At 41.8% G+C, this 17,476-nt stretch overlaps 3 protein-coding genes across 7 annotated transcripts in view; 2 read left to right on the top strand and 1 right to left on the bottom strand.

Moving 5' to 3' along the window:
- Positions 1-390: 390 nt before the first annotated feature.
- Positions 391-11,030, bottom strand: LOC139620660 (transmembrane prolyl 4-hydroxylase-like). 2 transcript variants are annotated; one of them, XM_071476418.1, is made up of 9 exons: positions 10,180-11,030; positions 9,734-9,815; positions 4,596-4,792; positions 4,343-4,433; positions 3,125-3,287; positions 2,844-2,984; positions 2,347-2,437; positions 2,020-2,143; positions 391-1,592 (listed from the first exon to the last, which is right to left on the bottom strand). In XM_071476418.1, exons 1-9 carry the CDS (start codon positions 10,546-10,548, stop codon positions 1,378-1,380), a joined length of 1,473 nt encoding a protein of 490 aa, XP_071332519.1. In that variant the 5' UTR covers positions 10,549-11,030; the 3' UTR covers positions 391-1,377. The 2 variants fall into 2 exon arrangements, with proteins under 2 accessions (XP_071332519.1, XP_071332518.1); XM_071476417.1 differs by having other exon boundaries at positions 2,844-3,029; positions 10,180-11,024.
- Positions 5,107-10,005, top strand: LOC139620663 (secreted frizzled-related protein 5). The gene is made up of 4 exons (XM_071476420.1): positions 5,107-7,937; positions 8,511-8,686; positions 8,769-8,855; positions 9,023-10,005. Exons 1-4 carry the CDS (start codon positions 7,363-7,365, stop codon positions 9,340-9,342), a joined length of 1,158 nt encoding a protein of 385 aa, XP_071332521.1. The 5' UTR covers positions 5,107-7,362; the 3' UTR covers positions 9,343-10,005.
- The window catches only part of LOC139620659 (cyclin-dependent kinase 17-like), a 40,252-nt gene continuing 33,664 nt past the window's right edge, over positions 10,889-17,476 (top strand). For 2 of the 4 annotated variants that reach the window (XM_071476415.1, XM_071476414.1), the window contains exons 1-2: positions 10,889-11,028; positions 11,704-11,798. The gene's annotated coding sequence lies outside the window, so the exon portion shown is untranslated. Of the gene's footprint in view, positions 11,029-11,703; positions 11,799-13,610; positions 13,949-17,476 lie in introns of those variants that run through there. The other 2 variants (XR_011690856.1, XM_071476416.1) reach the window with 1 other exon arrangement.

Below are 17,476 nucleotides of genomic sequence, written 5' to 3'. Positions count from 1 at the left end.
TTTTACCTCAATACTCTTACTTGTAACAATGTATTTTTTCAATTATAGCACTGCTACTATCACTTACGTAAGATCTGAGTACTTTGTCCAACCACTGATTGAAAACAAGAGGCTGCCTGTGGTTTCCAGTGTGTATGCATTGGTGTCTTTCACAGAAACAGGTGATTGTGAGGTTAGATAGGCGTGCTTGTTATCGTAAGTGTTCATCCAGAATGTGCAGGTGCCATCACCATTTTCAGCAGTTGTAAATTATACCACAATAAGCAAAATTTATGAACTAGCTCATATTCGGCCCACAGATACTATGGTGCTATATTTGATATTGGGTGACATCTAGTGGACATTGTCTATATGAACAGGTTTGCATGAATGATCACACTGACAGCACCATTTGAAAAACATTTCTTTATATATCTCATAACATGGAACAAATACAGTGACAAATTCAGTGCAACATCAGGCTGTAATAAATACGCTCTCCTTTAAATTAAATCACCAAATGGTGGTAATAAATAACACTCAAATAAATACTCTCAGACAATTAAATATTTTTGAGTTGTGAGGATAAGAAACACATAAGTTGGAATATCAAAGACCTAAGTTTGAATTACACCTGAAGGACTGGGCTCCCACAGCCAGTTTGACAAGCGACCTTTTCATCCAGTTTAGAGTACTGCATTTGCAGTAGGCATTAAATAACATTTTTATGGTCAAAGCTCATAAACTCAGGGAACAAAACCTGAAGAATAGAACAGACACACATGATCTCATGAAAATATCTCTCAGGGACACATTAACAGATGAATATTGTGATATGGCTTCTAACAACAGGTTTTAATTCTATAACAATATATAACACTGACCCGGAACAGGGGCAGATGCCTAGAAAATCAAAATGGAAGGCAGGTAAGCAGACTTATCTCTTACATATGACTGCAACTTCTCCAGCTCACATCACAGTATCCATAGGTATCTGTTCTTCTGAATAACTTATATATTTTAAGGCGCAATTTAATAAAGAATGACGTTCACTCCACTAAATTAATATACATTTGTTACAGATGTATTATAAATGAAATGTGATGAAACCAATGCATCACCATAATTCTGTATTCTGTAATCCTACGTGAATTGACCAAACTTTAGGATTGACTTTAAGTCAAAGTAAATGTGGAGCAGTGGCTTGAGAGACATAAAGTAATGCAAGACATTTACTGAAAGGAGAAAATATCTGGGATGCTATTTTGTGCAATTTTTCTCTGAACTACAGCCTCTGACATAGTGGAAAGGTCTGTCCGGCCTCACTGGCTTCATAGAGGCAAGACTAACTCAGTTTTAAAATGACGGTCGCTTTGTCATTTCATTAAAAAGGCCCAGCTATAAATCCTGGTGGAGGTCACTGTGTGAGAGAGGTTGGTAATGCTCCTCCATGGCCGACTTAGCTCGATGCCTCTGAGCCACTAGTCTCTGGTAACGGGCCTGCATCTGATAATCTGGGTCCACGTTTACCCAGCTGTTGGCCACCCACTTCACCCCACGCCTGACTGGGCAGTCGCCGTGCAGGGAATACTCATCTAGCTCTCCCATCCAACCTAGAGAAGGCATGAGAGAACAGCATTTAAGAGGGAGGAATGAGTGCAGTAGCTACGGTTGAGAGGTGAACAAGATGAACACATTCCGATAAATGTAAACAACAGGCCTCGTTAAACTTTCAAAGATAACTTCTGACATTGTTAAGATTAATCCTCAATGTTGTCATTGTGCTAGCGAGTGAAATACTGGCCATATTTCTGCAAGTCTGGACAATTGTAATATATTGTGGTATAGCTGTTGTATGTTGTTGCTAGATCTCTAGATTCTGTTCCAAGATTTTGCTTGCATGTTGGGTCTTCAGGCCTAAAGGCTTGTGACATGGAGTTTGATTTACACTGTTCCTACAATAGAACCCAAATCAACATAATAGAGTGCTCATTATGTTATGTGTGTGATAATGAACTAGCTAAAGCCTTCTGTTCTTACCTCTACCATCAGAGAGATGGTTGTACCAGAGGAGTGCCATACCAGCAGTAGGTTTTATTCTCAGGTTCCCTCTGCCACATGTCTCCTGGGTGTCTGTCAAATCAACTCCATCCTGGACCAGTGCCTAGGACACACAAAACTGTAAACAGCTTGTGTCTAATCATTTGTTTTGGCACACTGTGTACACTTAGGTGTCAGATTCCTTGTCAGGGGTCAGCATCGTCTGCATCTTATCAGCAGTATTCAGGTCATGCACAGTTGTCATCATTTCACAGCAGTAAAAAAAAAATGCAGGTTTATGACCGTGGGTAGTAAAAGCACACTCACCTGCTCTTCATAGGTACGATTGTCTGCCACGGGAAAGGTGGTCTCACCACCTTCCTCTGCCGCGCTGAGGTAGAATGACACAGTAAGATACCTGGAATAAAACAAGAAAGGAAGCGGTAAATAAGGATAATAGTGAAAAAATCTCTCCCATTCCGCAAGAGAGATGTTATGTAAAAGCAATGACTAATGTTTGGCAGTAAAATTTGAATTCAAAAATTGTCCTTTTGAGAAACAGGTCAGAAATAAAAAAAATCTGCCTAATACTGATCATAAAACAAATCACCATGAAAGGTGTTTTAATAAGCTAAGGAAATTATCCAACCATTACACCAAAATCTGGGTAAATCTACAAATAAAGAAAGAAAAATACACGTCTACATACTGGATTATTAACATGTATAGTCAGTTAAGGAGATGAAAGGAATGACTAAACTACGTAAACCTGCAAAGAAACTGAATATATACTAAATATGAAATACAGTGCATGTCATACATACCTGCAAGAGACTTCTCTGAGAGCAGATGTGTTTCCTGCTAGTCGTGTGTGTGCACAGGTCGTCTCGGAACGAGAAGGGCTGCTATCATGGTGGGCATTACTGAAGTCACCTTGCTCATAGCGGATCACCTGCAGTGGCTCACTTAGTTGAACCAATGTGGAGGGCAGACGCGTCAGACTGATTACTCTGAATTTAAAAAATAATGGGGTAAATTAGTATATCATCAAATGTGAGTGTATGGGCTACTAAGAGTATGACAATGTGTTTCCAAGTGTAGTTACCTGTTCCTGAGTGTTTGCAGCACATGGTGGGATCCCAGGCCTTGGTAAAGCCATGTATGTTTGTTTCTCTGTCTGAACTCACTCCGGAGCTTCCCACTTCGCTGTTGTCCTGGGCGTTGGGACACATCATAAACATGCCTAAAGTCCTCCAAGGTCAGCATCCCTGCCAGACACAGACACATACACACAAGATTCCTTTATGAGATTTTTTTTTTTTTTTCTCTCTTTTACAATACAACCTCATCACTACAGATATAAATGGAGCCCTGTGAAAGAATTAAACCTTTCACGATTCTGACTCAGTTTCATTTAATCTTGAATTCTTGCAGTGACAATGCAGTGACCAGTAGGTTATGACAGCTCCCTTCTCTCTCTCTTCCTCCATTCCTTCTCTCTTTGTCCAACTGTATGCTGTTACTCTCAGCTGAATGAATGTCTGGCCCCCATCACTTCCTCTGGGAGACTGCGCCCCAGCCGCAACAATAGCTCTGGGGTGCCAGAGAAGAGGTGACCGGGGAGGGGGGTGGGGTGGGTTAACGAAAGAGTGTGGAAGTACAGTGTGGGGGTACAGGGGATCCGGGGGAAAATTAAGAAAAGGGGTTGGAGAATAATCAGTTTTTAATGAGATAGGATGAGGCACATCCGGACTGGGATGTGTGCAACGCCTGGCACAATGGCATCAGGTCAAAACGGTGTCACCCCTCTTCCGGCCTTGCCACTCACAAAGATTTGCACGCAATCAGAGCCACCAGTCAGCCACTTACGGTACTCTTTCGAGTACACAACCACTGCAGAAACACTCAGACATATAACAGCAAGAAATTAGTTGAGTAGATTTATTATTTACACATTTGAATCTGAATGCTCACATTGAACCACTTAGTTAACTAATTGTAAGGGACAATGAAACAGAAAAGTCCTTTAAAGTTGTACTTTTGAAAGCACAGAAATCAGATAAGGAGAAACTTCAACTAGCTGTTAAAAATGTATTGTACCATTGGTATATGCATTTGGACCAACACTTAACTTATTTTTTTACATTTACATTAACCTATTCCATTACAAGTTGCATTCAGTGTCTACAAGTTTCTCACAAATTTATTTCAAACTTATACTTTATGTGCCCCAGATGGGAACTTAACTGACGCTCTTTTCTAAATGGAATCAGCCAGAAGAGCCTGAAAAGTACTGACAAACACAATCCACATGAGCACAAACCTGTCGGGCGAGCTTCCAGACCAGTGAGTATCTGCCGTAAATTATCTGGGCTCAACCAAGTTCCATCTCGAGAACGTGAGTGGCTCACAATCTGGAGGAGAGACCAGAATGTTTTTTCTCATATCAATGACAGAACACAACACATTCTGACAGTTCATCAAATTTTTCATTACTTGGAATTGATTTTCCTGGAAACCTATTTTCCTCCTACAGCTGCATGGCATATGGATACAAGATGTTTCTATCTTTTCACCTCCTGCTTCTGCAGCAGCCCGTCCTGGTTTAGGTCCAACAGACTGAAGACCTCCTCTGTGCTGAGAGAAAGTAGAGGTTGGTTTGACTCTTCTTGTCCCTGGCTGGGTGCTGGTGTCTGGCTCTCCATCAGACCCTTGAGCTGAGCCAGCTGCACCACCACACGGCACTCCTCCTCTGACAGGAAGCCAGGGATCTCTGACAGGAAACAGGAAAAAAAGCAGCAAATGTTAGGACACAGTGCTGCCTTGGACATAGATGATTAAATGATGCCAATAACATTAAAGGATCATAATTTGAAAAAGACTTTTTTGAAATATCAACCCCAATCATGTGATGCACAAAATTATTTTTTTCCATTGCAAATAACATGGGATCTGTGGAGTCTACATTTTCCCAGGAGAGACTGAAAAGAATATCAGTCAACTTAATCGCTGATTTTTGAGACCACAAATGAACTGCCAAACTAAGTAACCTTTCCAAATGCCCAATTATGGAAATGAAAGCTCCAATATTATCATAACACACGCCAACCCCAGTCTACCCACGATTAGAGTGAGGATCAAAGGTATATTCAATCTATCAAAGGGACTGGCTTGGAGATTAGACGAGGCTAATCAAAAACATGTTAAGTGTGGCTGAGATTCTGGGCTTGTTCATAGATTAACTGTTGGGCATAATGACACATTCACACGTTAAGGTTACACATGATGATGATGTAACAGTGATGCCACTACTTGATAAAAAGCAAATAAACAGACATTTCTTTTCAAGGAAATGCTGTCAGATAGACACCAGTAACAGTTACTTCTCCAGTTTCTCAAGTCTTCTCACAACCTCTGCACACACAAGTGTAATGGAACTCTATTACACCTGAAATGGTGAGTGAGTGATTGACCTTTAAGTGGATTAAGAGATGTCTGGTAACACTGCTGGCTTGAACTGTCAGACTACTAAATGGATTACTTTAGATTGCCTGACAAGACCTTTCAGTCAAGCGACAAATGTGAGATGCTTTGATCAGTGCATGCCAACAATCATATGATTAGGCCTTAAAAGACAAGACATATCCCAGTAAAGTTCTTCATACAGTGAATAAGTATAATAGGTTTTTTTGAACGCAAACTGAGCAACTTTTCAGCACCTCGTATTCATCCTCATCATAGGGACTAGAAAGTTTAATATAGGGATTTTATATAAGATAACAATTAATTGTGGCAAAAGAGAGCTAAAGCACATAACTTGCTAAATATTAACCTCTCTTTCTTGCATGTTTTAATAGGTGTTTAAGCACAGGAACTGCTAACGGTAAAGTATACATATACTGTGCATTTAATGAGTCCAAGCTATTCCCCTCTGTCCCTCCCCAGTGAGTCATTTGTGATATAGCCTATCCTACAGGGAGTTTTAATGAGTGACGATGTTGGACCTCTCCCAGAGGAAGGTAGAAGCAGTGTAGGCTTCAGGGACTCAGTAATTGCTGATATTAATTACTGCAAAATAGTAAAAGAATCTGAATTTGGTGTACTTGTTCTATTTCACACTTACTTATTAGTAGACACTATTGTTCCAAACCACCTAACATCAAAACAGCCAGGTTCTTTTTCTATTTTGGTCTCCTAACTTTGAAAACTGTCTCTTCACGATTTCTTTTGGTAGAAAATCTGTTGCGCCGTCCTATTCTATCAGATATTTGATTATTGATTTATTAAGAAGGCTATAGTGTTTCATGGTTCCCTCCCAGCAATCCAACCATGTCTGTCAGTCATTACCCCTCTTAATAAAAGGCTTCCGGCAGGTTGCCTGTCTGTACAGTAGAAGCCTTGTTTGTCACCCGTGTCTTTTACACTGTACCCACTTGGTTAATCCCTATTGTCCAGTCTAGCCTCATTAATCTGGATAACTGATATGAATGAAGGGGGACTGAGCCTCTCTCTCTTCTCCCTCCCACCACTGTCTCTCTTTCTCCCCCGGAAAGGAAGTGACCTGCTTGTCTGAACAGGAATCAGGCCATGGCTACACAGCAGGACAACACCAATTTTATTTGTGTCCTAAGCACACGTCCACACACATACAATCGAGCATACAGTGTGTGCTTCGATTTATGCGAGTGTCTGCCTCCAGGTCTCACATGCTCTGTCACTTTGAGAGACTCTCTGCATGTTGATTATCTTTTCTTGAGTGGTTATAGCTCTGCAATGACATCACCCTGGGGGCAGCTTAATTGTCTTCTTGATATTATGGGCACCTTCAGTCTTTCATGAGCAGCAAATATTCATAAAAAGTCCAATCTTGCCCTCTTAGCAGCAGGGGTAGATGAGAAAAGAAGTGCAAAAAGCAAAGAGGTCAGGGCGGGACAGGGTAGTTAAATGTGGGTTGGAAGAAAATGTGGCATGAAAGGGGTGGAGGAGTTTCACCACATGAGGGCCAGTCTCTTCCTCAGTTCAAGCTGTGGGGATGGAAATGGCAGAAATCCAAATGTATCCAAATGCCAAATCATCCACATTACTAATCTTGAGCTCTGTCAAAAACACTTAAATCTGCTCGGAAATGCAAGTGGATCCGCATCTCTAATAACGCTTTAATGTGTGCCCCACCCCTTCTCTCTGCTGTTCTCTACACCTCCCCTTACCCCTTCCTATGCAAATGTCATCACTGCCCACTATAAATACACCTATCCTGCCACCATCTCCTGCACTGTCACACAGGGGTCTTTTTCACTCAAGAGACACACTACAGGACTTCTCCTTTCCAACTTCAGTCCCAGGATGACTTCAATGCTCTGTTCTCGTTTTAGCTCCAGCAAGTCCTCCCATTCAGCCTCTTTACTATTTCTCCTTCTGCTTGCTGGGCCAAGCAGCACATCAGTGCTTGGTCCTAATGCTGGTGGAGTAAAGGCAGGGCTGGAGGGACGAGCAAGAGGTGAGGGTAGGGTTAGATCTGGGGTGAAGGACAAAAGCTGGGACAGGGCAAGTACTGAGGGCAATACCGAAACTGGATATGGAAATACTCATGTCTCTAGGCCGGGAGCTGCTGCAGGAGAGGATGATGAGGTGTGGGGGGACCCTGGAACCACTACTGGCTTCAGGTCCATTCTTTCTATAGGAGAAGGTGGACTATGGGAGCCCCGCAGTTCCTCTCGTTGTGTGCCCATCCCGTCCGGCATGGCCTTGTGCCAAAACATCGGTTATGACACGATGAGGATGCCCAACCTGCTGGGCCATGAGTCTCCAGCTGAGGCTGTACAACAGAGTGCCAGCTGGTTGCCACTACTCGCCCGAGAGTGCCACCCTGACGCCCGCATCTTTCTCTGCTCTCTCTTTGCACCCATCTGCCTTGACAGGTAAGTTTTAGTCATGCATTTACTCATGTAGTTTATTCACTGCATTTCCTCATAATAGCTTATTTTTTGTTAACATATATTGTCAACCTTTTCAAGTTACAATTTGACTTTTGTAGGATTTGTAGTATTGCAATTTTCACAGGAAAGCATTTCAAAAATTTTCATTTGGAAATGTATTTGATATATGACATATTAGCCAAGGTCTCAAAGTAAAACCTCCCTTACAGTGAGCAGAGACTGACCAACTTTATTAATGGGAAAACTGATTAAAATGTCAGGTTAATTACAAAGTTACACAGCAGCAGGATCATCAAGGGTTAACACCCGTTTGAAAGCTATGCAAATTGGTGCTGGTCTCTGAAGAAAGGTCTTGGTTTCACACTGAAACCAAGCCATTAAAGCACTATTATCTCCGTTTAGTCACATTAGCACTTCTCAGTGGAGAAGAAGGAAAAAAGGCAACCAAATGGCATCTAATTAAGTGTTGTTTGTTTCCTGCCACTTCACTATTGATTCAAATCCTTTCATCTATTCAGCGCTGCCCATGTTCCCTCTCCATCTCTTCTTTATTAGGTTTATATCACCCTGCAGGAGTTTGTGCGAATCTGTACGGGACAGCTGTGCACCAATCATGAGTTGCTATGGCTACCCCTGGCCAGAAATTCTGCGCTGTGACCAGTATCCGGCAGATCATCTCATGTGTATCTCCTCCATCACCAACACCAGTGTTCACACAGGGGGGCGTAGAGGTAAGAAATTAACTACATGGTCACATATAATTGAGCTGACTTCATTTAACAAACGATTCAATTAGTGGTTTGACTATTTCAGTGCCTCTGGCAAGCTGTCAGGACTGTGAGCTGGAAGAGGCCCCCTCTACAAAGGATACACTGGAGACCTTTTGCAGGAGTGATTTTGGTGAGCATCAGAATTCTTCCACCTTTTTGCTCCTGTCTAGTCCCATCCTTAATGATATATTTTATAATTTCTTTTCTAATTCTATACAAAAAATAAAAGACAAAAGGACACTACTCCATAAATAGGTGATCTCAATCATCCTTTGTGTTTGTCTGCTTTCTTTCTAGTTGTGAAACTGCGTCTAACACAGCTCAAGTACACTCCGGTAAGCCTGTCTCTGTTCTCGCTGGCTGCCAAACTGGACGTTCTGAAGCATGGACCCCTGTTAGGTGGTCAGATCCGCTCACACATCGAGCTATGGCTAGAGAGGGATGCCACCTGTGTAAGAAACATGACAAGACACCACCCACGAGGTGGCACCTTCCTCGTGACAGGAACGGTGCAGGGGGGGCGCCTGGTGGTCAATAAGGCTTATGCCTGGCAAAGACGAGACAAGAACCTGATGGCAGCTGCACGCAAATGGAAACATCACAGATGCAGGAGCTAAGATTATGTGAATTGTGAAACAAGCATTGAACAACTACGGTTAGTGGAAGCATAGGGATAGCATACCGACTTTAACCATATGCCACAAACTGTAAATGATGCTTGATGTAGTCTTTTCTAATCATGTTCAAACTTCTGTGGTTATGGAAGAGGAAATCTGCACGCTGATCACAAAGGAGCTCATCGAGTATCAACACTGTCTCTCAGGCAGTGGACGTAAGAGAAATAAAAGGTGTTTATTAGAAAATGTACATATCTGTGAATTATAAGTAAATATTGCTGGTCTATATTTGTATGACGTTGAATTAAACTTTGTGCTCTACGGTAAATCCTGATGAAATGACATTTATTAATAAATAGCAGATCATACCAAAAGACTACACTGTACTTACCAAATAGCAGAGGTTTCAAGCTTAGTGTCTTCATCTCATGTGTTCTCTCTGGCACAAGGGACACCTGCTGAACGTGTCCCACCTGCAAGATGTACAAGAAACCTTAACAACACACTTACTACATGGGTGTTCAGATGCATGAACGTTGCTATTGTCACATTAAATTCTTTAGGCTGGATTTCTGCAATGGAATTAAATTTTAGTTTGGCAGCTAACTTTGATTAATGGCTTGACAGCATGTAGTGGAGGTGGAAGTAAGCAATAAAACCTGATGCAGTGACTGAGTGGTTTAATTTTTCTGAGTATGTAAAAATCTTGCTTGATGTTTACCTGTATATAAAATATCAGCAACCACACCTTTAGTTGGGTGACACATTGCACTGTAGGACTCCATCAGTGAGTGAAAAGGGCAAACTTCATCGTACGGAAAGAATGACTTTTCTTACCCGTATCCCCTCAACGCGAGGGAGACTGAAACTTTGACTGTAGTCCTCCACATGTAGCTCTCTTGGAGCTGGGGCAGGGTGGGGCAAAGTGCCCCCACTCTCGCTTACTGATGCTGAGGAGGGCCCGTCTCCACTGACAAGGTCCCCGGGTCCGTTGTTGTAGTGCACGTAGAGCAGCAGGGCGATAACATTCAGGATGTACACATGGAAGAAGACCATGACCACAACGAAATAAGCCCGAGAGCAGACATTACTCCTCTGGATGTGCAGTCGAGTGGAGCGAAAAGGGGAATTGTAGGGCGACGACGATGGGTTGTCGCTATCATCGCATTCCTCCTGCTCAATAAAATGTTCTTGAGCGGCTTCCATTTTCGCACCAAACGACTGCGAATCGACCGCGACTGATATGTACACGGAGATATGTATTTACTGCGTAACGTTAATGTCTATCACTTTACGTCTGCCCGATAACGTTAGCAAACCTAGCTAGCTACGGGGCAAAACCACTGCAGAACTCTGGCTATTTCGATAAAAACCGACGATGTCGTCTTTGATGCTTTTACCCCAAGACACAGGGCAGCTCCGAGAGAAAAAGCACGTATGCCGCCAGTCGTTTTCTTTCATAAATAAATGTACCATCATTAACTAAGTCCCTTAATCCCTTGCAAGCTAACTAGGCTGGTGCGCTGCCCCTGACAACCTGCCTAACAACAGGAATGACAAGCTAACGACTGCAGAGGGTCCGCTGCTTCAGGTCCAGCACACCGTTAGCGGCCTCTAACGGTCAGCGCAAAGAAAACGATGGTCTGGACGACCGACTGACTTTTTATCATACAAGAAGTGGAAGAAGTAAGCTACTCATATCCTCACCTTAATTAAAACTGCCAATGCTGCATTAAACATTTTTACTTTAGTAAAAGTACAGACGCATAATTAGCTAAGATGCAACTACTGTTATGACATGGCTGGCTGCATTATCTGGCTATCTGGTTTATTAGGTACACCTAGCTAAAACTAATGCAGTGCTCCAATAAAGCCCAGCTTCATGAAGGTTATAATGTATAATGATGGGTTGAAATGATTTCAGAGAGGTGTTGGTTGAGCTTGGTCATTTTAGAGGATGTAGTTTGTTTGGTGCCCTTGAATTGTATTACGTTATAAGATGTTTCTATTATTTTGCAGACCCTAAAGAGTAAAAAATACATTTCCTTCTGAAATATAGTGTAATAGAATATGAAGATGTAAATAAAGAATGAAAAAGATATAGGAAATAAAATGGAAATACGCAAGTAAAGTACAAGTACAACATATAACAAGTACAGCGTTTGAGTAAATAGCTACTTTCCAGCATGGCTTACCATACAGGAGGTTGACAGATTTTCATTTGATTTTGGAAATACCGAGGTCATAAATTACAGTTTTACCAGTGCCATCTCAAACTCTTTTTGACTACTCAACAAAATATTTTGTCATTAATGTTTTTGTTTTGTTTTGTTTTGTTTTACATTCATTCATCTTGTTTAGAGCAAAGGCATCATTTTGAGGGATGTCTGGGCGGTCACCTAGATCCAACGTATCTACACTCAAAGTGAAAGTAAAAGAAAGAACAGAGCTGAAAGGTTGGTAGAACAAGAACTATGTATGTCTATAAGTAGTGTTGTCCAACTGGTTACTTCTGTTGTCATCTGCGTTTACTCATTCTATGACCACACTGAACAAAGTTGAGCAATTGCAAATGCATATGTCAATACTAGACACCTTAAAGCTGTTGTGCACCAAAAATCTTTGTCCTATCTTCTCCTATCTTTATCTAAACGTACTTTACTAACCTTTTGTCTGGAAGCTTTGATGCATCCATTCTCTTCTCATGGTGCAACCAGGAAATTAACTCTGGTCATGTGATAATTTACACTGAACATGTGACACTGCTCATGAGACCCTTTATTATTTCAGTATTTGGTGGAGATGTATTGATAGAACATTTAGTAACATATTCACTCACTATTGTGGCCAGTGGGATTAAACAGGTTAAGGTTGGGGAAATTACAAAAAACAGAGTTTCAAAATTAATAGTCAAAACTGAAACAGCAAAGGCCAAAAGGTCATGATTTTTAGTGTAGAGCCGATACTTCCCATCATGCAACTTGATAGTGTCTTTCATCAGAACACCCCTCCTTTCCTAAATGACCTCCAATTCCCAACCATATACTCCTGTTTGTAAGGCAAGCTGTAAGTTAATCATTTTTAAGATAACTTAAAATTATTTTTGAGCCCCAGAAAAGCTCCCTCTGAAACCATGTAAAACATGTAAAATCAATCCCCCTTTAATCTCTTAATTATAAGAGATTAAACAGAACACTTTGTTTTGAGCCCATTGTTATAGAGGTTGAGGACTTTTTGTGAACATAATCTGCAGCCAAATCATAAATCCACCATGAGGGGCCTTACAAACTTGATGAACTGTGGCATTGATGGTTGTGAAAATGATTTCACAGACCAGCCCAGAGTCACCAAGGCGTTCAAGTTTCCAAAGGATATTGATTGATTCCTACATTGCACACAGTTGCACATGTTTCCTTTTGTTTTGGTCTCCATCTATAGCTACAAATACAGGAATTAGCTAAAAGTGGCCGTGTAAGCTGTTCTCCAGTGACAACACATTCTTGGCTTATGAATGAAAATATGCTGCTGCTGTTTAAATGAGCCACACGGTGGCGATGGAGACCACCAGGCAGACGTCATCAACCGTGTTTGCTGTGTCATCTGTGATTCCCGACGTAATTGTTGGGGACTCAGGTGATCCCCTGGAAAAAAAGTGATAACTAAGTTTTTATTAATTTGTATTTTTATTTAAAAACAAAACATTTAAAGCATGTTATGTGAAAATCTTGGCATCAGCTCACCATAGAAGTCATCCAGGTAGAAGCCATTTTATATTAAAAGGTGAATATGCTTGTTACTGCACGTATCTGGGCTGTTGAGGACTGTAATTAAATGTAATCCAGTTGAGCCAAGTCATCCTGTGTTTTACACGATCAGGCCACTGAAATCTGTTCAGCACTATGTATTTAAACCTCACCACTTCGGGACCTCAGGAAATGTGTATTTATCTTTAGACTAAATTTTCAGTCATCCCGATGCCAACTAAGCAGTGGTGGATCATCCTGTCGAATTTCCATAATTTCCAGTTTATGCATTATTCACCAGGAATTTTCTCTGAGGTGCATATTTAGATGGGAATGGAGTCTGGATAATGAAGGCTAATTTCCCCCGTGACACTGCCCGCCGAAATTAATCTATTTGACCCCCTTTTTCACATAGAGAGAGAGAGAGAGTGTGTGTGTGTGTGTGTGTGTGTGTTGGAGGTGGGGGTGGAGGTTAGAGAGTCTGAAACACACACATTCACTATCTCACACACACGTATACACACCCCTTGCGGTGTTTTCCGGGATCACGCCACCGCTTCCACTTGGGATCCACACAGCAGCAGCGATATGGCTGATCATCACCGGACGGTGCCGAATATAAGCGAAAGTAAAGACAAATAATGCACTATTACAAGCCAACCATGCAGTCACTCAGGATGCGGGGACACTGCGACACACCGTGAAACACAGGGATAAGAGTTCTCCGACGGGGTATAGGCAATCTGGTGTGTTTTACAGCAAAGTAGTTGGAGGAACTTGTCGCAGTGGATTCATCCCAGCGTGCTGCCAGGATTACCATACACAAGTGGAACAATAGTCTGCTGCGGCAGAAACACTAGCAGGTCAGTGGCAGCGGTGTTTTTTTTTTGTTTGTTAATGTTGAGCCAGGCTTCACTCTACGTTTTGATCCTGTTTTATGTCACTGCTGGGACAAACAAGCAGCGATAACCATGGTTGTCCTATCACCTGACATTGCAGGTGGAGTTATTTTTCGACTCGTTAAAACTGGTATTTAGTGGTTTTTAGTGTTTATATGGCGTAATGTTTAAGTTATATGTGGACACCTCAAATATCACTGCACAAAATTTGAATCATAGTGGGTAAATTTAAGTGACACCAGAGCAGATAAAATGGATAAATAGCGATAAGGGCACCTTATGGCGACTCGATTTTAATTCCCTTGAGCAATGCGCTTTAAATCTTACAGCATTTCAGGTTTCCCGGCTGATATAAATACAATTTTAAAACGTCGAAACAGTCCGGGAGTTGATCCAGGTCCTCTTTCCATAGAGTTTCCGAGCCGGCCGGACGGCTGTCCAACTTTTTCTTTGCCCTGCCTGACTCTCCTCCTCCCGGATACTTGCGTCAGGAAAACACGGGGAGAGAAGAACTGACCGAAAACGCAAAAGGCCTGGTAGGTTGAGGAATCTCTCTGCCAGTCAGGCCGGACATGAACCGCGGCGTATTTAGTTTTGAGCCCCGTGATATTTGTCGTACGGCTGCTTGCTGCTCACTTCTGTGCGCCCAGCCTGCAGTCATGTCGAGTTACATGGGATATCGTCAGGGGCTTCGCTCGTCCGCAAATGTGACAGTCCGGTCCTGCTGCGGTCCTGCAGTGTTGTCGATAACCTCATGGATGTTTCCCGAAGGCAAGCTGTGTATCAGTCCCATATAAGACGAACAGTTAACGCCTATAGTAAAAGCATCTCTCTGAACAGTTAGTCTTTTAGCAGCGTGTTGGGGGGGGGGGGGGATCATTTAGCACTAAATTATTCATGTCCATCTCAACGTGGGATGTTCAGATTGAAAATCATGCGCATCCGTCATTGCCTTTTCCCTTATGTTGCACCCTGATGGAAACACCTAACTAATAAGCCTAAACCAGAAGCCCACTAATCCTATGTTATTATAGTTTATCCTATATCAGTTTTATTCAGGACGACTGGCTATATCAGTTTTGATAAGGACCTCGTTATACATTTTACAGTCTTCACAAACATCATACATAATTTCATGACTTTTGTAGCATACTTCCATGTGTTTTTTGCCAGGTGGAATTTCCTAAATTGTCTCAACTTTCGCACCGTGTAATGTCCTGAAACTGTGCAGTTACATAGGCTGCACCTGCATCCCTGTCCTCTGGTTTGAATGTCACCCAGTTGTAGCTTCAGTATTCTTTGATTGAATAATGAAGTTTAGTACCCAGGAAAGGGCCTCCTTGAGATCCAAATCTTCCAGCCAGTAATTATAATCCTGCATAATGATACTAAATAATGAAGTTTTGACTAGTCAGCAGTATTGTGTGCCTACTTTGGGTGTAATTATATCGTGATGATGATGGTTATGTCATGTTTTCATAAAGTTTGATCATCCAAAGCAAACTGTATACAACATAGGGCTGTCACTGTAAAAGATTTTAACCACACAGTTATCGTGGCCAAAAGAATTCACAATAACAATACTATTGAGATATCTACATAAAATTGAGTAAAAAATGGACTATTGTTCAAAATAATCTTTAACTTGTGTTTTACAAAAAATTTTTTTATGGCAGGTATATCGTGACACCCCAAATTATGGTTGAAAAGTTTTGCCTGCTGTTATATAGTAATAGAGCAGGAGAACAGTAGAACACAATTTGACAATTTTATAAGTAATTTTTTTCATACATTTCTTAAATGTAAGTCAACTTATAGCAATATTTCTGCACTTTGTGTGACCTCTTTGAGCCAGATATCTTTTGCAGTCTTGCTTAGCTGCTTGTTCATTCATCTTCTTTCCATAATTTGTTCTTCTCATTTTACTCTGGAGATTTAGGTTAAGTGACAGAAGAGATGTTGAGGAGGACCCACTGGGATTCTTTTTGGGTTATCTGTTGGTTTAAATGTGTGTGTTTGTGTGGATATGCGTAGGATTCTGTAGTTGGGCAGATTTGTTCATTACTCATGCATCCTCAGGCTGCTGTGCCAAGCAGTGTTCGAAGTGCCACTCAGTGCCCGTTCCACTCTGCCACATTGTATGTGTGTGCATGCATGCGTATGATTCATGTTCCGCTGAATTACAGAAGAATGCTTGTTTGTTTTTGATAAAAAGAAAAGAAAGAGAGGTAGAGGACGTAAGACAATTTCTGGCTGAAACAAAATAATCCCTTGGTCACCCGAGCTGTCAAAATCTTCCCTCTGTTCGGATGAAATACTTTTCTGTGTCTGTGTGTGTTTACATGACTGTGTCAAACATGCAGCTAGCTACTGTTTGTAAATAGCATGTGGATACTGTAGACTCCTGTAAGTCCTCAGGTCCATTCATTATTTTGCCTCCAAGAGGCATAACTGGCAGAGGGATCCGAGAGCCAGGTCGGAAGGAATTGCGTGCTGCAGTGCTGTGTGACATCCTGAGCACTGGAAGGATAGAAGTTTTTACAGTTGAGTGTGTGTGTGTGTGTGTCTGTGCATCATGAGGTGTAGAGGGGGGAGATGGAGAGATGAGAATTCTCAGCTTTTCGCCTCTCTCAGTTTTCTTTCTCCTTCTCTTCACCTCAGAAACAGAAACTGCGGTTTCAGCCTGGGCCTGTAACCTAGCAACCCAAATGGTGTGTGTCTTGAATAAATCAGACTGTGTTCCTCCTCTGTCCTCTTCAGGGGTGTGTCAGTTCAACTCACCTCTGTGCTACCACATCCATGCAACCACCCACACACATACATGTGGAAACAGATGTGCACATGCTCACAGACACGCACAAATAATTTAGTACTAAGTTGAAGATGGTTTTATTCCTTGTGTAACTTATCTATTAACATTCTGCTTGTGAACTCATCAACAGTGTGCTGCACTGGCATCAAACACAACTAAAACTTGTAAACCTTGTAGTGGCTTTGAAGGAGTGAGAGCGGCCTCCTTGTTCATCTGTAGTGTGTGTCCCTCCATTTAGTGGGAGTTATGTATCAGGGCTGTTTGTGGTTTGCTGGGTGTCTGGTGAGTGTGGCCTGCACATGCTGCAGCCTGGAGCCACATGTCTCGTCCCACTCACTGATGTGCCTCTGCCAACCTCTTCACATTGCCACGTCCATCTGCACCAGGCAGGACTCAACATCCAACGCACATTCATAACACTTTTAAGCACTTTTTTTTTCTCAAATTGACCCACACAGATACAGCTCTAAAGCATTCTGGAACTGTCTTATTTTATGCTTAAGTCCTGTACTAAATGTGGCCTAGTTTAGTTTATTTGCACAGGTTAATGTTGCAGCAGTGTGGCAAAGATTTAAACATAAGGAAAAGTTAATGTTGCTTTACAACTGGGATAGAAAGTAATCAAAAGCGACTTTAATTGAGTTGTATGGCAGGAATGTTTATGTTTTTCCATGAGTACA

The sequence above is a fragment of the Trachinotus anak genome, unplaced genomic scaffold, assembly GCF_046630095.1.
Source record: "Trachinotus anak isolate AG129_WGS33_773 ecotype Australia unplaced genomic scaffold, CSIRO_AGI_Tana_v1 ptg000004l, whole genome shotgun sequence".
In the NCBI taxonomy this organism is placed as follows: domain Eukaryota; kingdom Metazoa; phylum Chordata; class Actinopteri; order Carangiformes; family Carangidae; genus Trachinotus; species Trachinotus anak.
The sequence above is the reverse complement of the archived record's forward strand: the minus strand, read 5'-3'. Positions and strand labels throughout refer to the sequence as shown.